Source organism: Drosophila tropicalis, unplaced genomic scaffold (assembly GCF_018151085.1).
Source record: "Drosophila tropicalis isolate 14030-0801.00 unplaced genomic scaffold, ASM1815108v1 contig_694, whole genome shotgun sequence".
NCBI classification, from domain to species: domain Eukaryota; kingdom Metazoa; phylum Arthropoda; class Insecta; order Diptera; family Drosophilidae; genus Drosophila; species Drosophila tropicalis.
The window spans coordinates 6,594,622-6,619,914 of NW_027173176.1; the positions used below are offsets into that span (position 1 = coordinate 6,594,622).

The 25,293-nt window shown below is 40.8% G+C and overlaps 3 protein-coding genes across 8 annotated transcripts in view; 2 read left to right on the plus strand and 1 right to left on the minus strand.

Annotated features, from left to right (window-relative positions):
- Window positions 1-2,355: 2,355 nt before the first annotated feature.
- Window positions 2,356-5,045, plus strand: LOC137579224 (probable serine/threonine-protein kinase kinX). Its single transcript, XM_068292930.1, has 2 exons — window positions 2,356-2,679; window positions 2,739-5,045. The coding sequence occupies exons 1-2, from the start codon at window positions 2,356-2,358 to the stop codon at window positions 4,839-4,841; spliced, it is 2,427 nt and encodes an 808-aa protein (XP_068149031.1). The 3' UTR covers window positions 4,842-5,045.
- Window positions 5,046-5,378: 333 nt separating this feature from the next.
- Window positions 5,379-9,965, minus strand: LOC137579046 (low density lipoprotein receptor adapter protein 1-B). Of its 2 annotated transcripts, none has more exons than XM_068292723.1 (3): window positions 9,808-9,965; window positions 6,763-6,867; window positions 5,379-6,194 (listed from the first exon to the last, which is right to left on the minus strand). In XM_068292723.1, exons 2-3 carry the CDS (start codon window positions 6,847-6,849, stop codon window positions 5,646-5,648), a joined length of 636 nt encoding a protein of 211 aa, XP_068148824.1. In that variant the 5' UTR covers window positions 6,850-6,867; window positions 9,808-9,965; the 3' UTR covers window positions 5,379-5,645. The 2 variants fall into 2 exon arrangements, with proteins under 2 accessions (XP_068148824.1, XP_068148825.1); XM_068292724.1 differs by lacking the exon at window positions 9,808-9,965 and adding an exon at window positions 6,954-7,121.
- Window positions 9,966-10,359: 394 nt separating this feature from the next.
- Window positions 10,360-25,293, plus strand: part of Con (Connectin) — a 151,387-nt gene continuing 136,453 nt past the window's right edge. For 2 of the 5 annotated variants that reach the window (XM_068293088.1, XM_068293091.1), the window contains exon 1: window positions 15,268-15,901. The gene's annotated coding sequence lies outside the window, so the exon portion shown is untranslated. Of the gene's footprint in view, window positions 10,669-15,096; window positions 15,192-15,267; window positions 15,902-25,293 lie in introns of those variants that run through there. The other 3 variants (XM_068293090.1, XM_068293089.1, XM_068293092.1) reach the window with 3 other exon arrangements.

Genomic DNA, 25,293 nt, shown 5'->3' on the forward strand with positions numbered 1-25,293 from the left:
CCATCTAGTGGAATCCGTTAGCCCAACTTGGACAATCAGTTGCAATCGCAGAATGCAAATGGTTTGCTTGAATTGTAGCTGAGGCTCATTACTTGGCTAACCAATTTCAGAGAACTTTTGAGGGGGAAAATTTCTCATTTTCCCCTGAATCACTAGAAATGGGATAAGTGAGAAAGGATGCATGAATGATAGACGAACTTCATCCTTCCATCTACTTCCAGTGACAGCTTTTAACTGTCTCAAGTTCCACATGATGGGATCCACGAACACAGAAGAAGACAGCGGCACACTTTAAGCGCATGCGCGCCAAAAACAACCTATGTGACACTCACACACGCACACAGAGAGAGAGAGACACTGAGCACATGGACTCTCACACCTTTGCGATTGGCTCTCGCAGTCACGTCTGCGCAGAAGAAGCTACAACAATGAGTATTTTGCCATTGTAATTGTATGTAATTGTTGTTGTCGCCTACATTTCTTCTACCTGGCTTTCATTGTGAAGAGCTCACGCACCTGTCTCTGTGCGTGTGTGTGTGTGTGTGTGGGTGTATGGGTTTTTGGGTTTTCTCTGCCTTTTGCATTCTTAATAAATCAAAAGCGAAGAATATATAAATTGGGCGTCGTTGTGGATTGTCGGTGGTAGTTAGTATTTATCAGCCAACGGTGCCTCACAGGAGGAAGCTCAGTGCGAGTGCAAGCTTTGGCTCTATTTGATATCATTCGACGGATTATAACACACGCTTGGATTAGCCCAACCCTGAACCCAAACCCGAACCATCAACAGGATTAATTTGACATTTATTTTTTTTGGTTTTTGAACAAACAAAAAGAAGAGCGAGCAAAGTGCATCAAAGTGAGACAATTCAAGAAACTTGTGAACTAAAAAAGAAGCTAAAGAACTGAAAACTTAATTGAAAATGTGGAAATCTGTGTGCGTTTTACTCTATCTATGCGCCGTATGCAATGCAGGACCATTAGCCGCCTACCAGGTGAGTTTCCAGCCAGACTGAACATACCGACCCAGACCAAGACCGATTCATTGAATTTGGCGAGCTGGCCTCAACTTCCGATAACGGAAACGTTGGAAACGGACAACGCAGAACGGACAGAGGTGGAAAAGAACTGTTAATGAATTAAGGCATCTTTTGGGGAAGTCGAAGTCCGGTCTCTTTGGTTTATGATTTGCATACCACATACATCTGTATGTACGTCGCACTGTCCCTGTCTCTGTCCCGGTCCCTGTCCCTGTCCCCTGAGTTCTTGACGATATGTTTGCTTATTTGGTATGCCAAACGTTTAGCCTTTTAACGGCTAAATACCAAACGGACTGCAGGTGCAACTCGGTGGAGTGGGAGGTACTTTGGTATTTTTAGTCAACGACAACTAACTGCAGGCTATAAAAGTCTCGAGGGAGGGAATAGCCCTAAAGCCGGTAACAATTTTCCAGCCAGCATAAATTTGCAATGAGACATTTTCTAGGAAATGATAATGGCAAATTAATAGGAAAGAGAAAGAAATGATTACCAATAAAAAAAAAATGTACTTATCGGAAAGTATTTACGATTCAAATCGAAATAATAAATGGAAGAATGCTCAAATGGTAATTCATCTTGTATAATTCACTTCAAACTTCATTCATCTAGATGAAACACACTTTGCTCCATCTAAATAGGACACCATGTTGATAGATTCTTCTAGTATACAACGAAAATGTCCCAGAAATAGATTTCACTCAAAGAAAAATAGGAAAACTTTGGCTATGGAGACTGGAAAATGTGTCTGTTGCTTAGGACGATGGAAAATTTAGTTTGGTAACTTTCAATAAAGTAAAGACTATCTGGTGGACATTGATTGACGATCGTAATTATTGTGTTATTAACTAATCCAAACAGAGAAAGAGCGAGGGAGAGAGAGAGACAGAGAGACCAAATTGCATTTGCGTGATTGAAAGTTGTTTAATTAAAATGCATAAATAAACATATCGAAATATCAAAAATGGTTAAAATTATTATGTGATAATATTTTGGTGAGCGCTTTGAACCATTCGAAAGTTACTTCAATTGCAATGGGCCAGACCCCAAAAAGGGCTGGCAGGTGCCAAGCCAAGTGCACAAAGTCCATCCACGGGGGAGGGGCTAGTGTCGCTTTGTGGTAGTTGCGGGGGGACCAATCAATTTTCACTGAAACGTAGACAAAAACTAGAACACAAGTGAAATTTTTGTTTGTAGATGTCACGCGCTTTGCTTTGTACGCCCATCACGTAGATACTTTTAGCTGAATCAAACTCTATCGACATGGAGCTAATCATAATGTTGTTCGATTCGCTTGCAGAAAAGAAAGATAACTCCTACGATGGCAAGAGAGGATCCAGCGATTGCCGTGGCCCACGCCGAGGAAGTAGAAGTGACCGAAATGGAGGAGTCAGAGCCAAGTCACGTCCAGGAAGCGAAACCCCTCGCCCCGTCCAGCACTCTGACTCTGCCCAGTAATGCGACATCGATTCGCGCTGATATAACCGATAACTTCTCCTGTACCAATAAGACTTATGGCTACTATGCCGATGTGGAGAACGATTGCCAAATTTTCCATGTCTGCTTGCCGGTGACCTATGCCGATGGCAAAGAGAATATCTTCCGTTGGAGTTTCATTTGCCCGGAGGAAACCATATTCAACCAGGTGAGTAACTGAAGTTTTCCAATTGGGTGGAGTTGTAATGGGACACCAAATACTTTTAGGAATCCTTCACCTGCATGCGTCGTGAGGATATGACCATTGAGTGTGAGGACAGCTATCGTTACTATGAGTTGAATGGTAACTTTGGTGCCCCAGTGGAAGAGGAGAAGACCCAGGAGAATGAGGGTGACTCCAAGCCCATTGAAACTGAGCCCATGGAGGAAGTGGCTCCTGCTGAATCAGTTAAGCCGCAGCCTGAGATTGTTAAGCCGGTGAAAGTGGAGAAACCCAAGCGCAAGCCAAGTCAGGGACGCCCCAAGCCAGCAGTGTTCTATAAGCAGCCCGTGCGTAAGACTCCTGAACAGGAAGTTGTCCAAGCCAATGAGCCGGTGACTGCCCCCAAGCCTCAACGAGTTTCTGTGCCCATCAGGGAGAAACCTCTTACCCAGAATCAGGCCCAGTCCCAGTCCCAATCTCAATCTCATCCAACCAGTAAACCAGTGCGAGGAGACTTTTTCTTGTCACAGCGCAAACGTAACAAGCCATCAAGCACAACGACAACCACCACCACTGTGAAGCCACTGAGAGAGGATGCCATTACCGTGTCCTTTGAAGCTGAGCCCACTCTAGAGGTAGAGACCCTTTTCGAAGAACCGCAACCTGTGGTGGTCAAGAGTGAAGAACCTTTGGCCGAGGCTTCTGAGCCAGCAGTTGTTCTTGTGGCACAGCCAGAAGAGATTCACATAGAGGAAGACCAAACGAAGCCTCTTCAAGATGAAGAGACCACCAAACAACAGGAGCAGCAGGATGCGCAACCCATAGAAGCAATCGAAGAAATACCCGCCGTCATAGTGGAGAGTTTTGAAGCTGTTAAGAAACCACAGGTCGACGAGGAGGAAGACACTAAAGAAGAGTTGAAAATAATTGAGAATGAGAAGGAGGATCCCGAGGAGGAGAAAGAGATTGAGGAAGAGAAGGAAGAACCAGCTAAAGTCCTGGAAATCACCAAGGAACCGGAGCAAACGCCCTTGGAACCAGCCATTGAGGAATCCACTAACTCTCAAGAAGAGTCGAGCAATCAAATTGAAGAGCTTGAAGCACAGAAACCACAAAATGCGCCCGAAAGTATGCCAGCAACTGAGGCCATGGAACAGCCCAATCCCTTGGTCGACGAAATTCTGAATACCGACAGCCCCAACAACGAAGCCCAGCAATCTCTGGGTGGTTTCAAGCCAGTAGATCCTGTCATGGCAGCCGAGGCAGAGCAATTGATTACCGACTTTTTGAATACCCTTAAGAAAACGGAAGAGAAAACCGAGACTGAGTTAGCCATGGAGATGGCAGAGACCCTGGATAAAGAGGACAAAGAGAAACCACATGAGGAGCCGGAGGGAGTATCCGTTGAAGAGCTTAAATTGCCAGAACCCGAAATTGTCGATAAGAATGCCTCCGTAGAGGAGCAGCTCCTGGAGGAGGAACAGAAACTAAAACAAGATTCACCCATTATCAACATTATGCAATTGAGTCATCCCGAGGACTATCAAATTCCCGTTCAAATCGTCACGATGGAAAAAGAGCCCATAACCGAGATAGATATCAAGCCACTTGACGACAAAGAAGAACTGCCAGCTGCTGCAGCTGAGGTGGAGCCCCAACAGATTCCCATCCAACACGACGAGAATCAAGAGAGCTTGGTAACAGCTGCATACATGCCACCGATTAGCATTGACGACATAGTTGAACTAGTCAAGGAACGCCTCGATCAAACACCAAAAACTGAACAAATGGCGCCAATGGAGCTAGTCCTCACGCCTGGAGCAGAAGAGCCCATGGCCCTCATTGCAAGCTCAGGACAAAACCAGAACCAGAGCCAAGACGACGACAAGCAGCAGGAGTCCTCTTCCTCTCCGATTGTTCAGAACGAGAACGACAACGAGAAGGAGGACATCATTCTGCCCATCTACAAACGGATTACCAATGCCGATTTAGCCATGGCAAATTTGCAAACTTTGCCAGTTACCTCCAGCAAAGGGGACACGGAAACGAAAACGGAAACGGAACCGGAAAAGGCAATAGAATTCCAGCCAGAGGTGCGTGAACCAAAGTCGAAACTGAAAATGGATGCTCGCAAGCGTCGTTTCCTTTTCCGTGCCGATGCCAGCTAAATGAACTCAACGCCTGTGACTCTCCTCGTTCTCATCCCGCCCATTTATATACATACATATATATATAAATATTTACAGCGCCTGCCCTACAAACAGAATCTCCTATATACAAATCTATCAAATGCGCTGATACCCACACTCATAATTTTATAATACGTTTTGATTCCCTAAAATGTAAGTTTAGTTCTTTTTTTTTTATTTGTTTTCCCCACGAGTTAAACGAGTGGTTTTGTGTGTAAACCACAAAAGAGATAAAAATTGAAAAACAAAAAAATTTAAATAAATTTTGAAAAACATGACATGATCAAAATACTTTTGTGTCAAGGTTGGCTGGCTCCATCGTGCTTAGGTTTGAGTGTCTTTGTTTCTTTTCCCTAATGGCATTCAACCTTGGAGCGATAGAGACGGCCAATCGAGAAGCAGCCTAAATGGTCACCTAACTAGAACAAGTTAAGAATTACAACTCTCCTAGAGAAAGAGAGAGTGCAGATGCAGAGCAGCTCATTCAGGTAAGTAACATGACTGACTGGAAGGTCCTTTGTACTTTCGTATTTCCATTTTTTTTTGGCTTTTATTCTTTAACATTAAACTTTGGGCAAATAGCTGTATGAGGCTACTACCAGGTGTGAGAACTTTACACATATTACGTTACGATTACAAAAAAAAAAAAAAAAAAAAAAACAATATACTGGACGACAACATTACAACATACCCAAAGGGAAATCCCCCCAATTAAACCAATTTACAACGAGGCAAAAAAAAAAAAAAAATAAAAAAAAAAATACTGGCTAAGTAGATTTTTGGCTACGCCTCCGTCTCCTGTTCCAGTTCCCCGGCCTGAATCTCCTCGGGTGTACGCAGATCGATGGCAAACTTTTGCCTAGTCGGTGTTATTGTGTCACTGGGGGAGGAGGCGCTGCCTGCTCTCGTTCCTCCATCTCCATCGCCATCGCCGGAGAACTCTTTGACGCGTCGTGAATAGTCCTGGAAGGCGGCTGACAAGGCGAATGTCAATCTGCGGGCCATCGCCCGACTGTCGCAGACGAAGGCATGCACCTCGAACGGATGTGGATTGGAGTCATCTTTCGCCACGATCATGGCAAAGACACGGGTATACACTAGATCCTGTACGCCATACGAAATGGTGTCAATGGGATAGCTCCAGTTATTTATGCTGGCCTTTGGTGAAATGATTTCCAGTTGCACGCCATCGGTGGACACTTTCAGTTCACAATTGGGCAATACTTTATTGGCTGGCAAATTTTTGGCCACGCCCACCATTTTGTCCACAGGGCGACGTGTATATCTAATGCCCCACAAGCCTCTGGCTACCTCTGAACCAATGTATTTGACCTGCAACAACAACAAAATGTGGAGAGTAGGGATAAAGTGTGATTATTCATTTGCTTCCGCTGCGCATGCGTTGCCCAAACCCAAACCCAGACCCAGACCCAGACCCAGACCGAGACCCAGACCTAGACCGGATGCCTTTCTTTGCCTCCCACCACGTAGAGAGAGAGCCAGCCAAGCGCAACGTGTGCGTGCGTCTGGTCTGTATTTATGCCCTGCAATTATCATTCGATCAGATGGTATATCAGACTAGTCAAATCAGTTCTGCCTGGGTCATGGAGTGTGAGTCGAATCTGGGCAGTGGATGATCATGAAATAGGTAAGAACTTTCCCCCCTAATGTATGCAAAAAGCCATCTTTTCAGCCTATTGCATACTTCAAGGGGCTAAGTTCCCACATATCACGATGTTAGATCCGATTCGAGTGAATATTTTCCAAGTGAGGGGTACGAGAATTCGACCGCTGAACTCTTCTTCTTTTTATCGGGTTTATCTTGGGGGTTTTTGTGTTCGCGGGTGACTTACACACATTTCAGACACACATAAGTTGATTCACATTGGGGCTTACTCACCTTGAAGGTTATAGGCAAATCGCCCACGTCCACTTGGCTATCCAGATCGGCTGAACCGCCGGCATTATCGGTGTTACCAGAGGCCATGTCTGAACTTGACGGTATCTGAAATCGTACAACAGCAAAAGGTTAAAATTATTTTCCTTTTTTAGTTTGACAAACGGGAGTGAGAAATGAAGAAAAGAACCCACTCTGTGTGTGTGTGTGTTCGCTTTGCCTTTTTTTATAAACTTTTTACATGGTTTATTTTTAACTTTTTGCTTTATCAGGGAACTAATCGTTCTGTTTGTTGTTGTTGTTATTTGTTGTATTTGTTGTAGCTGTTACCTTTGCCGGCACACAAACCCGACTAAACCGTCATGAACAACAAAAGGTGTTGTAAGACCTCTCTGTACGCCATTCCCTCTCCCTCTCTCCCTATCTGTCTCACTCTGGCTCAGTCTTTCTCTCTGGGTCTCTGGCATTCTCTAGCTTTATCTCTCCCCATATGTATACACATAACACAAAAGAGAATTAGTTTCCTTTCACGCGCTGTCATAGCAACCAACAAACAAATACAACAACTGAAGCAACAGTTAGTTGCTAATGCTGCTCCAGCATTAGTCGGTTAATAATACTACTACATATACATATATATATATATATGTATTAATTTGCATTATGGTTTAAAACATTTTCAATCTGTTTTGGAGACTTTCAAAGACGTTAAAACATTTCAAGGCAGAAGAAGTTACGCAAGGAGATCTTCGAGAGTGGATTTGAGTTTATCCCATTATGGGATTGACTTTGTTCTGTCAGCCCTAGGAAACGATTGAATAGTGTAGAGTATTCCGAATTCGATTTCCGTTTGTATTCAGAGTATTTCAATTTCGTTGTGGGAATTTGGTGTAATTTTTCTTTTGCCTTAATTATGGTTTTTGGCTTGAAAAGATTTCATTGTTGTTGTTGTTTTTGCTTATTTTTTATTAGCAATGCATTATTAATACATATGAACATATATCCCCACGCAGTTGGGGTGGGTGGTGAAATGGGGGTGGGGAGGGGGATGGGATATAACATTAAACCGGACATAATAATATTAACAAAAAGAGTTGCATGTCTGCAAGTTAATGACCATCGTCAAACGCACACACATAAACAGACAGAGATAGACATAGATAGATAGAGAGAGAATGAAATTAGAGATTAAAGTCAAAAGTGTAACGAAATAATTTCAATGCAGTTGTGACGTCACCAGGTGGAAGTGTGTGAAAAGGGGTGAGGAGAAAACACATAAATGTATTTGAGGTCGAGGGAGGGCAGGGCAGAAGAGTGAGGGGGCAAATATGGTGGGCACAACGACCTGACATCCAAGTGACAATGCCAACTAATTGCAGGTCAGCACTCTTTGTGCCTCTCTCTCTCTCTCTCTGCCCCTCGTTGGCCATTTCGCGGTCATAAACCGGCTTCTCAATGTAGAGCATAACTGAGATCTTCTCTCACGGGCTCAGGGTATCAGGGGCCTCTGGATATACATATGTCCGTGTGCGTTTAGTAATACCAATTTCCAGACCATCTGCTCTTAACTCAACCGTAATGAAGTGCGCAACGCCATTTCAATTTTAAGCTATTTACACAAAAATATTTCACTCCCAGACCCATGCGAAATTGTAATCGTTTCCGATTTTTATTTATTTTCCTTTCAGTTGCAATTTGATGGGGTTTAAGTTATTTTGATACAGTCCATATTAGATAAGGCAAATTGAGATTGAAATGAAACGTTTCGAAATCGAGTAGTAGATCGGATCGAGAGAATTGTCCAATTGTGGACGGCCTTTTCGGTCCGAGGTATTCCACAGGTCTGAATACTTAGTATCAAGCACTCATCCATTTTGCTTAATACTTCGGACTTGTTTGGCTTTCCAGATGAAGTCATTTATGGGTGGGGTAAAACTTTTACCGATTACACTTTAAGAACATTCAACTTGACCATGATGGGATCTAGGCTAATAAATTCACAACAAGTTTGGTGTTTCTTCGGAATTTCCAATACTGAAGACATTCTTCGAGAGGGTACTTGTCTCTCGATTCCCTAAGAACTGACCGATTTTCCCATCCTTAGTCTAGAATGGTTAAGAGAGTACTCAGTCTCAGCTTTAGTCTCCCGGGTATCCGTCAAGTCGAGGCCAATAAGGGTAAACATTGTTTCGCAATTCCGTCTATGTGCAATATTTACTGTAGATTGTGCCACAAGACAAATGAAATGTTTATTTTTATGTTTTATTGTAATTTCTCTCCCCCCACACCGGGTCTCCTCCTCGCTTACTCTCTCTCTTTCTCTTCACGCCACAAAACACGGTGTTGGGGCCTAACTGACTGATTGATCGCTGACCAAAGCCAACCAAGCCATAACCCAATTTTATATAATTTTCCACTGACAAACAGTCCAAGCGGAAGCTGCTCATATAAGCATATCTCCTGTGGACTTTTATCATATCGCATATCACATATTGGTGCGGATGATGGTGGTGAACGGTGGCTGGCGGGCTGCCCGTGCCGGTGCGGTGTGGGGCAGGGGTAAACATATTTATTTATTTTTTTAAATCATTATTATTGTCATTCGAAGCGTTTGTTGTGTGTGTGTGTGTGTTTGTCCACTGAGTCATGTCTTTTGCACTTGCATTCTATGGAATCACTTTACACCGCCGGCGCACATCCTCATCGTCAACCTGAACTGGTTGGCATTATCATCATATAATGATAACAACAACAACACTAACAACAAGAAGCCCCGTCTCTCTCAGCGTCACACGGGGATTTTAATCTTATCTTTTAGTTAATAGTACCTCAAGATAAATTTTCACTCTATTTGGGTTATTTTTTTTTTGTTGTTGTTTTTGTTTTTGCATTTTTCATGCTATTTGTCTATTTGATATGAGCATTTTTGGTTATAAATAGTGATATTTATATTATACTTCTTAGCCGATTTTTAATGTTTCTTAAAAGATAGCGAATTGGCAGCCGCCATATATATATATACATATATATATATATGTATGTAATTACCGATCTTATCGCCGTTTGTGTGTGTCGAGTAATTTATGCCCGCTCGCACACCTGATACCTGTTGATACCAATTCGAGGTTGATTGCGCGACTAATGTTTATATTTCCACCAAGCTTTTAAATTTCGAGCCACAGTCAGCTGTTTGTTTCAAATGTAAGACCTCGCCGCGAATACTCTTCCCGTTGAAGTTCGACGTTGACAAAGTTGTTTGACTTATCGGTTCGGCGATAAGTTATCAAGCGCCGGCGATAAGTTATCGATTGTAGGCGGTAAGTTAGCGGATCTGTTACTTAACAGATGGGAACACTGTTAACACAGTACTAACATGGGCGAATTCAAGTTTCACAGCCTGCTGTAAATATATTAACGGCGCTGCTGTGCGCAATTTATCTCCAAACCACTGTTAACTGCAGAAATACTGGGAGTCGACAAAAATAGTGCCAGTCAGAGATAAATAGTGGAAAAAGTCGTGGCGAAGCCATAAACTTGATCTTTGCCTTCTTTTTGGCTTAAAACGTTTATAAAAAATAGTGCAAAAGGATGTAAAATACAAAAGAAAATCAAAACAAATAAAGGTGCGACTGCCTGCAGCAGCTACTGTGTAAAAAACTAATCGGTGAACAAACTGCGTGCCTGCTCACGTTCCTGGGCATGTCTCCGCCTACGGGGAGACACCCACGAAAAATGGCGGTCGTTTTATAGGAGAAGATGATAATAGAAATAAAAAGAAAAGTGGAAGCAAATCGAAAATAGGATGTGACAACAAATCAAAACGTGCATATGGCGTCGCCACGGACAGCGCAGCCGCAGCCAACAGAAACAACAACAACAACTACAATTGACTTTAGTTGGAATGAAAAGGTAAGTAAGTCTGTTTGCCGGGTTCCGTCCATCCCTTGTATTCGTTTATTTAGACACATTAGATTTAGTTGTTTGATTGCATGCGATTTAGGTATTCAATTGAAAATGATCAAATTAACAATAATTAATAATTGTGTCCACTTTCTTCGTTATGGAAAATCTTGAACTTGAGTTCTGTGGTATCTGTTGTGGTTATGAATAGGTGCATAAATGCTTGAGTGACTGAGTGAGTGAATCTTACTCTATTGAGTGGCATGATGCAGCTGTTTCACTTCTATTCCGCATATTTGGGAACCATCCTGTGCTGTGCCTTTTCATAGAACATTATGCAAAATAATAAATAATCACCACTGGAAGCGTTTTTGGGGGCCAGAGTACAGGCATAGACCATCATTTGACATTGGCCACAGGCAGGACAAGGCGAAGGACAAGAAGATGGTGCGCTCTTCTCTCTACAGTTACCGATTCCAAGCTCCTGTTAAGTGTTGAGTGTGATTAATGAAATGGCCGCAAGCTGTGGGCAAGGGTAAGGCTAGCTGAGAACTTTACAACACAGCCACATCACACACACACACACACACACACACACACCTGATAGGGGAATGTTGTATGTGTGTGTGTGTGTGGGGGACAACTTGTTTTTGGGGTTAAATAGAGTTCAGGACCATAGAGTCGTCGAGTGTGGATGGGCAAATGAGAGAGTGCGAGAAAGAGAGAGTTGCTTCGCTTGATTAATTTCACTGCATGGAATATAATTAATTTGGTATTTACATAGGGTCTTGCCTAGAAAGAGAGACCGAGAGCAAGAAAGAGGGAGAGAAAGAGAGCTTTGTCTTCATCTCTGGGTTTGTTGATAAAAAGTCATTAGCTAGATTGTTCAAAAATTTGGTTCCACGGCGACAGGTGTGTATGTTTCTCTTTCTCTTTTTCTCTAGGTGTGTGTGTGTGTGTGTTCGTGTGCTGTGCTGTGCTTGGGTAGAAAAACACTTTGCTTTCAGTGGGTCATTTAAATTCATTACACAAAAAACAAAAACACTCACACAGAGAGAAAACTTGAAGGAGGCTTGAGGAAAAACCGTTTGGCCCGTTAATTGACCACAAAACTGGGGCTCGTCTCGTCGCGTTGCGTTTCGTCTCGTCCTTAGCGTCCCTTGCGCCCTCCCTCTCTCTCTCCCTAGTCTGGTCTCGTCTCTCTCGGCTTAGCGATGTGGAAAACTTTCATGAATTTTCATTGCTCGCGATGCTTTTGTGGTTGCCCAAAACTTGATGCCTTACGCCACTGGGTTAATGTAATGGACCGATTGTCCGACCGTCCGGACAACGCCCAGCCACCCACCTATCCTGGAGGGGGAGGGAGAGGGAAGGAACTAGGTCCAAGCTGTATGACATTGAAATCCTTTCAGCGTTGCCGCACAGGAGAAACAGGCGTCCAACAACAACAACGACAATGGAAACGCGTTTCTCTCCTCCAAACCCTCTTGCTCAATCCCCAAAAAAGTAGTTTACAATAGTTTCCGTTGTTGTCCGCAAAATGCTGTCCACCTCCTGCGTCTCCTCTTTGTTCATTTATCCCTGCGGGGGTGGGCAATGCTAAGTACTTACGATAAGTGAATACTATGGTGGGCCTCTGTCCAACTCTCCCCCTCCCCGCCATTACGTTTCCCACTACCGTCCTTCCCTCCGGTTACGACTCGTTAGCCACAGCTGTTTGACAAACTATGCTTAAACTTAACAATTTAACTATTTAATTAAGTGAACAAACGAACAACTGATATTCCAACTGATTTCCCATTAAAAGGCAAGATGACACCACAATGAAATAATGTTGGCTTTTATCCCTCTCCGGACGCTTACAAAATAATTGTTTTTTTGATAACGTTAGGCAACTGATGGAAACGCCAGTTGGTTAGATTAGACTACTTACTTGGTAAGCTTTCGACAATTCTTACTTGGCAAGGCCAAAAAGATCTCGAATTGACAACACATTTAGTTAAGGTCACTAACTGTAACTGGATACAGGTGAATAAATCCAACTGTGAATCAAAACCAAATCCATGCGAAACGAATCAGAAATCCAAGTCAAACTTAATTATTAAACATGCTTTGGGAGAAGCATGAGCCGCAGGAGACAGAACCACGATGAAAATTCGATGATGGATGAGCTGACGATTGCTACTGTTGATGGAGAATGACAACACATGCCATGTGTCTGTCGACAGAGCGATGGAGCAATGGAGCGATGGAACGACGGAAGCCTCCCGGTCTCGTAAATCAAAAGCCAAATCAGGCGACATACTGAAGTTTCCCCCGAAAAACCCAACCAACAAACAACAACAAACAGTCCATGATAGCAGGCAAATGTTTGCGAATTTTATGCGAATTACGCCTAATTAGCATTCTCCCCACCATCCAACTGGAGAGATCACAGGGAGCGAGCGAACATGAGTTCACTTTGCTGAGGTCCCCAGCTGATTATAAGCACGATTTCATATGCAAAAATATACGCGCCATACGGTTCACTGTGCCTAGAAAAATGCATCAGGGGAACCTCTGTTGATTCTCTGGCTGCCATCGCCATCGCTAACGTCATAGACTTCCTTGTGTTTGTAGTTGTTGTTGTAGTTGTAGTTGTCGTTCGTTGTTGAAGTCAATGGGAAGCCAATAAAATTATGCGAAATCGGAATGTGTGTGTGTGTGTGCGACCGAGTGGAGTAAATTGTATTTACAAGCAACCAACATGGCACCGAACAGCGCAACAGAGCAGTAGAGGCCAAAAGGGACCAACAAGTCAAAGGCGGGCTGTAACGTAACGCAATGCAACGGAACGCAACGCAGTAGACAACGATAACGATGGCGACGACACGACCCGTGGTTCAATTGCCTACGCTGCTCTGCTTCTGGCTCTGGCTCTACCACTGACTCTGGCTGGATGCTGTTGCTCCTAGGCGCCTACAAGTCATCACCCTAGGGGCCATCACCAAATGTTGCAATGCTGTTGCATTTGCTCTTCCTCTTTCTCTATGGTTAGGCATGTGTTTGCAATTTTTAGTTGCACAGTGTTCAGCCCCAAAAAAGGTATGTTGACTATCTTGAAAAGATAAAACCATCAGCTTGATAAATGAGAAGAAATGAGACTGAAATTATTTCTTTTTTTGTTTCCCTGTCCTAAATCCCTTAAATAGAAAAAGATTTGTCTAAAGCATTGCTGAAGAAGAACTACATATTAATTGACTAATTAGTCTATAAAAACTTCAAAACTGTATCTATATTGAGTATCCAATCAAGATCGCCATAAAGAAGCGTATCTAGAGTTCTGTATAGAGACATACATATGACTGAGAAAGGGAGAAAGGGAAAGAGTTTGTATTTTTAGTCAACCACTCTGTCCATGGCAAATGGAAGACTGACTGGGAAACTAGGCGCAACAGTTCAGTTCGTTTTGTTGAGATGAGTTCAGAGAGATGGGTAGGATGGGGAGGAGAAAGAGTTCTTCTGGGTTTTTGGGCTTGCTAATTGCGGCGGCTGGTGCCAGCAGTAGCAGAAACAGCAGAAAGAACGGACATATCAAAGGGTCCAGAGAACTGCAAAGCAATTGCAATTTCGGATTCTGTGATCTGGGGGCTTAGGCCCCTTTTTATATCTCTGCTTTATATGGCAGCCAAGCGTGGCTCTTATTAATGATTAATTAAAAAAACTGCACGCCGTTTGGAGTTTGACGGGAGGTAGCGACGAGAGGAGATGCTTATGACATATGTAGGATTTAATTGGGCAAACAAAATGCTCCATTCTGCCGGTATTTACTTCAGTCAGAGTGAGAGAAAACGAGAGAGGGAGAGTGCGGAAGTGCAAGAGAGGGAAGATATGAGGCAACGTTTCTTTCCAATGTCACACATTTTGGTTGGAAAACTGTTTGGTGCCTGCCACTCTCTTTAGCAAACTAGTTGCGCCTAACAAACAGAGAATTGCGGAACATTCTGGCAATGAAACAATTCTCTTAAGCAATGAGGCAGGTCGTACCCAAAACGACAGAGCGACCGACCAACCAACCGACCGACCGCCGACCCAACAGGCCAACCGACATCGTATATCGCCGACTCCATCCATTCACGCACACGACGTCGACTCCAAGTCGTCTGATTTGGACGAGCGACAAAGAATACGGCACAAGCAGCGGCAATGTGAACGCCAACGCCAACTTGGCCTAGAACAGAATCAGTCGTCAGTTTGTCCTAAGCGGATTTGGTCGACACGTGGTGCTCTATATATATATATATGTGTGTGTTTGTTGTGTGTTTGTGTGTGTGAGACTGTGTATGGGATTGGGTCGTCGTCGTCGTCCTCGTCGTTGTCTTCATCTACTATTACTTGAAGCACAAGATTAGGAATTTTGAAATTCTTTTCAAAAAGAAAAACCAAAAAACCAAAGTCATAGCGGAGACAGGATCTTATTTGGCGCGTAAATTTAACGCTTGGCCTAGGTCACGTTTCTGCACGTGACACGACCACGAGTCGCAGCACTGTATGTATGATTCTGTTTGTGTGTGTGTGTGTGTGTCTATGTTCTTTTAACTAACCATTTGACTGTTGTTGTTGTTGTTGCTTGGTTTTTTTTTGTTTGTTTTTTTTTTTTTTTTTGATTAAGTGTTTCCTCCAAGTCTATATACATATGTGTCTTGGTGTGCGGTTGACATTCGATTTACTTTCGCCCAAAAAACACCAAAGGGAACATGGCATACTTTTTGGCATAGAAAAGCGCCGCAGCATCTTTTTGCAGCAACAACAACATAGAAAAAGGCGACGTGTGTGATTTTCGCTCGATATTTGCATAAATTAAGTAGAAGAGAAGAACACAGAAAGCAAAAAAAAAAAAAAAACACATACAACGCCGCTCAGAGACTCACTGGCTTAATGAGTTTTTAATACGATGCCGCGTTTTTTGTCTCTCCTATGTGTGTGTTCTTGTGTGTGTGTGTGTGTGCATGTGTCTGAAATCTAGAAACCATTGCCACAGGATTTGTGCTTGACTCCTTCCGCTAATTTATTGAGCTGGCCCCAAAAGAATTTTGGCCACTAAAAAAAAAAAAGAAAATAAAACCAAAAAAAAAAAAAAAAAAATCCAACTAAACTGAAAATGAAACTAAAAGAAAAGAAGACAAAATAAACCACTAATTTGCACTCGAGAAAGCGCCAAAGGAAAGTCAGCGTGCGAAAAGCGGAAAACTTTTTTCCCAGGGTAAGTCACAGTTTAAAGTTTTTAAGAGAGAGAGGAAAAAGGTGTTGCAAACTTTTTTTCAGCTCATCAAATCAAAGTAAAATAACAGATTTACGATAAATGATATCTCTCTTTCTTCTCCCGGGGGTTGGCAATTCTTTGACCGAACATTTAAGTTTGACTCGCGATTCTTTGGGTTCTTGATGGTAAATTGATAAACTTAAAGTACCAGATAACTTTTAGGGAACTAATGATTCTGATGTCCGGAACATGGTTTAAGGTTGCTTGAACACTAAACTTTTAGAGTTTAGTGACATTATTTGTGCTTTGTCATCTGACAGAGAAGATAGCAAATTCTCCATGAAATTTGTAAAATTTTAATTAGTCTGCTTTTTGCTTGATTTATTTAACAATTTCTTGAAATATTCCTCTTCACTAATTCCCATTGAATGTGAATAAACGAATTAGTTGAATTGATATTTGTGCTGAATTCGTTTGGCTTTTGAGCAATTGACTCAATTGCAGGATTTGACTTTTGCTTTGTCTACCAAAAAAACAAAACAAAACACAAAACAAAAAAACATTTGAAACCAAAATAAATGTGCTATTCGAATGTCTAATGCAAAATGTATTGAGCAAATTTCTCCTGTCCTGTCCTGTCCTGTCCTGAATATATACCCAAGGCAATTTGTTTATTGCATTGTCAAAATATTTTGCATGGAAACTGTCAGAAAAATTCACATTTTATATACTCTACGTAGAAGAAGAATTATATATGTACATATACATACATATATGCTATAGTCGAGAGTCATTTTCATTTTCTGCTGCCATTCGAGTGCATATCGACTTATCGTTAATTAGTAGTGACAGCCAAACGACAAAAAGCATTTTCGCTTTGGCCAATTCTCAATTCTGAATTATTAATGCAAACTGATTAGTTTATTTATGCATATACATACATATGTACAGACAAACGTACATAAACCGAAAAGGCAATAGCAATAATATTGATAATAATATTGCAACAACAAACACAATCATTTAAGTGAAAGTGTGAGCCAATTTTCCATGGAAATCTTATTAAGAATTATTAATTAATTAAAATTTTGAACTTATCCCAACGAAACATATTGAATGACAATTAGTAAAGACAACAAATCGAATTAGAAACTAACTTTTACCCTACGACCTTTGGCCCATTGATATCAGATGACCAAATTGAAAGTCTAAAGGAAAAAAAAAACTCTCTTTCATTTTTTCTCTCTCTAAGTGCTTGGTCGAAGTCTCTGGGTTTGTCTGCAGTTGACATTCGATTTACTTTTGCACAAAAACCACAAAAAGGGCCATTGCATACTTTTTGGCTGCATAAGACCTTTTCTGAACCTAAATAAATATTATCCATTGATTATCCTTCAGTATAGGATATTAATGAGAAAAAAAAAACAGCAAAAAAATCCATTTATGCCAATTAATTTGCCTATTGATATATATTCGATGTGTATATTGAAGCGGATATTTACTTACTTATTTATTGTGATGTCATCAACATAAATATTTAGCTAAGCAAAAATAAAATGTAAATACTGTTGAAATTCTAGAACAAATATTAATTAAAACTGTTTGTTGGCATATTCCTCTATATACATGTATATCCACAGATAGATAGATATACATAAATATATATTATGTGTAATTAATTTGCTTTTACATGCAAAATCGAAATGGTTTCATTTCACAATAGACGAAATTTTTCGAAATTCACTTAAAATAAAAGTGAGCATATTCGTTATAAAAAATCTTAAATTCAGTAAACTCGAAGGGTTATCAGTTTAATATTTTGCCTTTTCAACTTATAAAAAAAGTATCGAAATGTCCTGAGCGTAGCAAATAATAATTTTAAATACTTTTCCAGCTTTCCACATACTTTTTGGGGCAAAGTTTTCTCATTTCACAGCTCTAGAATCTAGATCTGCCTAGAGTATGCAGTTGTCGTTCCATTGGATTGGCAGGTGAAAAGTTAGTTTGTTGTTTGCTATATTCGATGTGCGATGCCCACCGAAAATGCGATTAAGTAAATATGTCAAATGCATTTCGAGCTGTGTTTTTTTATTTTTGCTTTTGGTTTTTAAGCTATACAATAATAAGTATTTAAGTTAATTTTAATGTTGTTTGCTTAATGCGTTTTTTATGTGCGGCAACAGCAACGGCAACAACAACAACATCAACGACGACAGCAACAACAGCATCAACAATAGCAACAAATGAGGCATATGCGTGATATGCAGCCATGTTCTCATTCCCTCTGTGTGTTTGTGTGTGTGAGAGTGCGACGGACAAGCATATTCCGCATACAATTAAAAATAATTATTATCAATTTACGACGAACAACAATTTTCAATTTAAGTTTTATTTTATTTATTAAAAGTGCTCAATGCTGGCATTTTTTGCCCTCTCTGTCTCGCTCGCGTGTCCTAATGTCAGGTCGGGTCAACTTCAATTTAAGCTGTCCTATCACTGGCAAATGTCGATGCAGGAAGCTGCTAGGGAAATGCCATTCAATTGTTGCAGTATAAAACAAAAAACAACAAAAGTGAAGTGAACGCAAAAGAGAAAGAAGATCCCTTCTCCATATCCTTTTGTCTATACGTATGCAAAGCAATTAAAATAGCCACAGCGTTGCATTGATTGTGAGCTGCAGTCACACCGCAGCGGCTAGTGGCGAGCTACAGACACATCGTCGAGCTCTGCTGTTGGCCCGCGTTTTTATCATCATTTTCTATGGCGCCACCATTTTTACCTTTTTGCACTGTGTATTTTGTATTTGGCCACCGCCGCTGCAATCGATTCTTTTGAATCATCTAGCAATAAGCCAGCATAAGGGTTATAATGTTTGAACAATGTTTTGAAGTGGCGGTACCTAACCCTCGACAAATGCATGAAACCTTAGACCCCACTATTCTCGAAAATAGAAGTTCAAATCTAATGTACGTTACACTTAATGTAGAATACGCGAAATAAGCGATAAAAGATATAGAGTCCATTGATATTTAATACGTACATCGATAACAAATTGGACCCAAGTACCATAGACTGTTTTTTCAACTAATTGTTGACTTAGTTAAAATGAATAGTCATTCATTATTCACTAGATCAGATGTGACGGTTAGTTATTAGAGGGTCTGGCTCTAAACCCAAATACTCTAACCATACTTTGGGGCTTAAGTCCCTGTTTGGTTTAGATTCGTTGAGAGTATTCAATTTTCGTGACTATCTTTCTCGTTCCGTCTATTCTTATCATTGTTGGATTATTTGCTTTTGTTTCTCTCTCTTTATTTTATTTTTTTGCCTTTGCTTTTCATTTTCCACATTTTGTGGAAATTTCATTGAATTTCAATTAAAATGCGCGCCATGATGCAGTTGCGAAAGAGGAGATTGAGATAACTGAGGGCCAGCAATAACTAGTTTCCCCGCATTGTTTTCACAAAGTTCATTGTCTGCGAGAGTAAAAACTTTATGAATGGATCCATATCCAGGACTAAGCAGTTATATGGCTTTATTTGCCACAAAATAGCTAGTCTCTCCTCCTGCGCACCTTTGGCCCAAGTGAACTTTCGAGTATTCCCATTGAAAAATCACGAAACTGATTGACCTTGATTTCGCTAATTCCCTTTTGTGTAGTAGGCCAAACGTTTTGGCTGTCGATTCTGTTTCTATCATTGGGGGAAAGAAAAGTTAAATTTTATGCGTACATATGTCATTTTGGTTTCACTACATTCACTTCTATTGAAGGTAAAGTGGTTTCTTAAATTCCTTTATATTGGTTAATACCTAAACAACCTACCATATCGATATGAAGTTATAAACGTTTTCGCTCTTCTTTGTATGCCAAGTATACCTAATTGAAACAATTGCGGGAGAAATGTTCATTTGAGAATTCATTGCTCTCACTTCAGAGAGGGTGAGATACGGTGACAGGGAGCACAAGGCAGGGGCATGCCCTTAGATCCGTATGCAAATCGCATTTTAATAAACTTTCCCAACGCTGCTGAGTTGCGTCAATTTTCATTTACAGTTGGTCCACTGGGTGCGCCCAAAAAACAAAAACAAAAAAAAAAAAAAAACCAAAAACAATGCCAGAAAAATCCTAATTAAATTTAAATTAACTTTAAGCATTTTGGGGCTTTGTTTGCTTTGCTCCTCTATCTTTCTCTTTCTCCGTTTCTGTCTCCCGCACCAATCTGTTCTTCTTTCTGTGCGTGTGGGGGTCGCAGGAGAGGTTCCATTTAGGTTTATTATTTTCCGGTTTTTCGTTTTGGCTTTCTTTCATTCCTTATTTATTTTTTTCTTATTTTCTTTTCTTTTTTTTTTTTTTTGATAGCTCATTAAAAATGTGAAATTCCTTTACATGTTGAACGTACGGAAAATTGAATTGAATTTAATATCAGTTTTTCTTCAAAGCATCATCACATGTGGATGATAATCCTAAATGCCCCGCACTCCCCTCTCTCACTCTCTTTCTCGCATGATTCCCCAGTGGAATATGCAAAAGCAAATATGGCGTAAGCAGATAAAACGTTTTCAACATTAAATGCGTTAAGTGATTTTTAAAGTACATTTAACAAGCGACATATAAAATATTTTCTTCGCGAAATTTTTGGAGGGGCAAAAACTGGAAAACGGAAGCATAAATAACAATTTTGCGTGTGCATGTGTGTGTGTGCGTGTGTATATTGACAAATGAGTGGGAAAGGAGGAAAAAAAGTGAAGCAAAAGGCAGTGTGGTAAGTGGGAGTATGTTTTGGGGGAAGGGGAAAACGAGGAGGGCCTGGGTGCCGAGTGTGTCTCTACACATGTTTGGTAATTTCCTTGCTGATTGTTGCCTGTTTTTTTGTTTCTTTCTTTCTCTCTCTCTGTTTCTTGTTCCGCCTTCTTCCATGTCTTTCTTTCTCTCGGTCTCCCCTTGCGCTGCTTGTCGCTTAACGGTTGCTAGTTGCTTAGGACAAATGTGCTACAATTTGCCAAACGAATTGGTCGACTGAGAGCTTCGTATCTTATTTCCACATCTTCACATTTCTCTCTTGTTGGTCTGATGGCAAAGTTCCCATTGCTATCACCTGTTCCTCCAAGTGCTTTATCTCTATCTTCTATGTTTTATCCGCTATGTTTTTTGATTTCAATGCCAGATCGGTTTGTGATCTAAAAGGTTTATTTCTACTGCAGATTAATTTGTTTCCGCCCAAGTGGTTTATAGGTCCTCTTCTACAGTTCTTCTTCCAAGCAAGATGATTCTGTTTTGAATAAAAATATGATTATAAACGATAAATTGATGTTGGGTAAGGTTAGGACAAAATGAGATTTACAATAAGTGTGGTTAAGGTTGAGCTGAAGCCTTAATGGATGTAAAGAAAATATTTTGCAAATTCTAAAATAAAGTATTTCCATGTTAGTTTTCAGCTTTAATCCTTTTAGTATCCTTTCAGATGCTAGTTTCTGCTTGCTTTCAACTTTAACCTTTATTTAAGCATTAACTAATCGTACAACGTATACGCAATACGGCCACATGGAAAGTCTAAATGAAAGAGAGAGAGAGAGAGAGTGAGAGAGAGAAAGGGGTAAAGTGGCGATAAATTAGCTGCCAAATACTTTGATTACTTAATCAGCAAGCAAGGCTAAACGAGTGGGTGTTGCTGTGTGTGTGTGTGTGTGGAGAGGGTGGTTCAGCTGCTTTGTTGCCATCAGATGAAACGAAACGAGCGTTTAAATGAGCTTTAAATGTGCCCCTGAGTCAGCACACACAGAGCCACTGAGAGACACAGAGAGACAGGCTATAGGAGAGCCCAAGTGAGAGGTAGAGGTAGAGGAGAGCAGCATTAGAGTAGAGAACAGAGACACTGCAGGCAAAGCAACTGCAGCAGCAGCAGCAGCACCAGCAACGGCAGCAAATTTAATTGAAATTGAAAGCACTTTAGTGTCCTTTTTGCCCTGCCGCCTTGAAACGAGTTTGAGTTCGACTCCTGCCTGCTTGCCAGCCCCTATCCCTTGCCTGTCTCTAGTTGCATGCAACTAATTTGTGCCACTAATGAATTTATTTGCCACTTGTATGCTGGAAACGTGGGTGCAAAAGCAAAAGACAAGAACAGAACAAAACAGAAATATAAAAATCGGGGCAAAATGAAAGGCAAACGGCGACACTTTGCAGGCATCGCTAAGAAATGCTTGGTGAAAGGATTCAAGGCAACGACAAGTCGCAGCAGCAGCAAACGAAATCGTTTGAAAATTAATTTTCCATTTCACAGGAAAAATGCTGTGTGTGTGTGTGTGTGTGTGCGTGGAAGCTGCCTCTTCCATGTGTCGTTCAGCTACAAGAACGTCGTGTCGAATTACAATTTATTGGCTGCTAAGGGGCTGCCAGACAGTCAAACAGTCAGCCAGCCGAATGCCTTTACACTTTTTATATACCCTAAGATTACCAAGTGAAATGTGAAGCGTTTGGGCATTTAGCAAGTTGAAATTTGATTTTGGCCATGTCAAACAAAGAAAAAGATCTAAGAAAAGTTGCCCTGAATTTTTGCATCAAGCGTTAATCAAATCAACCATAACCAGACTTGATCAATAATTATTGATATTATAATATAGTATATATGTATCTGATCTCAAATTTCTTGGGCTAGAGCTTTGAAAAATTGTTCTTAAAGCATCAACGAAGAAAATTCAACAAAATGCAGAAGGAAAAACCCTAAAGAGCTCAATGGAATTGTGTTGCTCGATTCGAGTTCAGTGTGGCAAATTTGCCATGCCACATATCCTAGGAAAGAAATCACGTTACATGGTCGAAATTTTAGCTGACACTTGGCAAAAAAAAGGGGAAACGAAAATAAAAAGAAAACGAAAACAAAAAGCGAAATGAGGTAAGAAATGTGCAACAAATTGGGTTTAGTGTTTGCTAAAGCAAATCAAACAGAAGCCATGGCAGCAGCTGCTGTTGCAGTTGCAGTTACTTTAATTTTTAATTAAACACCCCGCCGGCCGCTCCCTCTCCATCCAGTGGCAATTAATGAAATGTGGCATAGAGTATAATTTTTGCTCTTTTATTTTGTTTTTTTTTTTTGCTTTCTGTAAGGTGGAGCTATATTTTTAGTTATGGCAGCTAAACATGAGTTGTAATTAGGCTTCATATTCCCTTTTTTTACCATTTTTCGTTCTTGCAATGTAAAGTAAAACAATGGGAAATGGGAAATGGTCAGGTAGGGGCATTCTCTCTTTCTCTTTCTCCATTGTGTTGCCACCCAGTTGCATGTGCACAATGCGGTAGTAAAGAGTGGAGGACCAGGCCAAATTCATATTTGACTGGCACTCGTCATAGGCTCAGGACAGGTGCAGGACTCGACGAACAGGACCAGGCTGGTTTGTTGTTGTTGTTTTTGTAGCAATTTTCATGAGTGGCACTCGAGGAAAATATACTATTTATTTCTGAGAGAGTAAAGTGGAGGAGGTGTAGGCAAACGGGCGGGGCACTAGGTGGGTCAGAGGTTGCCCCAAATGAACCACATTTCTAGCTGGGCAACTTTTTAGCGTATATGAAAATAAAACGCAGATAAGAGGCAAGAGGGAGAGTGAGAGAGAGGAAGGGAGGGAGGAGATAAGGCGGAATTGTTGTTGGTGTTGCACTTCTACACTTTGTTGCCTCGGTCTGTGCTTGTGCCTGTGCCTGTGCCTCTACGTTGAGTGAAAAACGTCGAGTTAAGTATGAGACATACACACACACACACACACAGAGAGCTCACATCTCGAGTGGCACTCATCTTGGCCAGGTGAAAAGAAGAAGAAGAACTTGTGCCCAAAAGTATGCTGCTAACATGCAACATACATTTACCCTTATACTCCCTCTCTGTCTCTATCTCTATCTATATATCTATCTCTATCTCTAGCTATGTCTTTGTGTGTGTATGTGTGCCACATGTTGTAGCAAGTATTTGGTTAGTTTGCGTATTCGTTTTGCTTTCATGTTTCTGCTGCCACACTGCTTTGTGCTGTTGTTTTTTAGTTTTAATGAAATGTAAATGTTTAGTTATACACACACCCAAAGAGTAAAGAGAAATAGAGACAGCGTTAAAGGTAAAGAGAGGTGGCGAGGTTAAGGTGCTTCTTTTGTAGTCATCTTGCTTTACCTGGCCAAATAAAAGTTGCGAAGCTGCGGCTATATATTATATATGATATATGTGAACAACATATGTACGTATGAATGAGCCAAATTGACTCGCACACAAAATGCTGCAGTAAAGTACTTACCTGATATATAAGTTTACCGATTTTATAATATCAGATATTACATAGCATTAATGAAAGATAAGATAGATCTGTTCGACTGATTGCTTCGTCAATATGGACCAATGCGTCTTTTCCGGTGCAGAGTGGACAGAAGTCGGAACGACCTATTGACTTATTTATTTTTAAGCTTCTGGAAATTTCGATATAACCATCATCGTGTTAATATTGCCTTAAAATGTAAAAATTATCCATTGCATCAGAGATCAACTTTCTGTTTTACATTAACGGGTCAAAAGTGGCTGGAATCAGTGTTTTCCTATGCTTAAAATGACCATTAAATTAATCCGCAATCCGCTTTGGGGGCCACTTCGAACTTCTCGTGTCATATGTTTCATTTTTCAATTAGCTTTCCATTTGGCTTTTTAATGCGTGATGAATATCGAAGAGGAAATTTCATTCATATTTGAATTTGACTCACACGCATGTTATAATGAAAACGACGGCCGATGACCTATGTATGTAGGTACGTAGGTATGTAGGGTCCTCTTAATGGCGGCGCCACTCGCTGTCGATGGGGCAATTGGCTAATTGGCTCGTTTTATTGGGTTTCAACATCTTCTGGCCTTAACATCCTCCTGCTTTATTTTCAAACTGTTGTAGTATATGCATTAATGCATGCTGGTCATATGAATTTGCACACACACACATACGCATTCAAATGGGTTTTTGGCCCACTACAAAATGTTTCATTACATTTTCCAGAATTGTTTGGCCAATGCAAGCAATCAGCAGGCAGCAATTTCAATTTCAATAAGCTAAAGTGCGTTTTGTGGCTGCAAAAAAAAAAAATAAAAAAAAATTTCTCCATTTCCCCATAAACAAAAACAAAAATAGAAAACTTGTTGTAGCCAAATACTAACTGCGCTAACTGCAAGGCGGGGCAAAAAGATGGGCGACCGATCCTCCTGCCGCCTCTATTCAAATGAAATTCATTTCATATGAAGCGAGAGCTGAGGAAACAATCACAAAAAAAAAAAAAAAAAAAACAAAAACAGCTCACACACAAAAACTATAACACAACAAAACAAATGAACAAACATTGGGCAATTTGTACACATTGATGATGGACATGACAGAGTGAT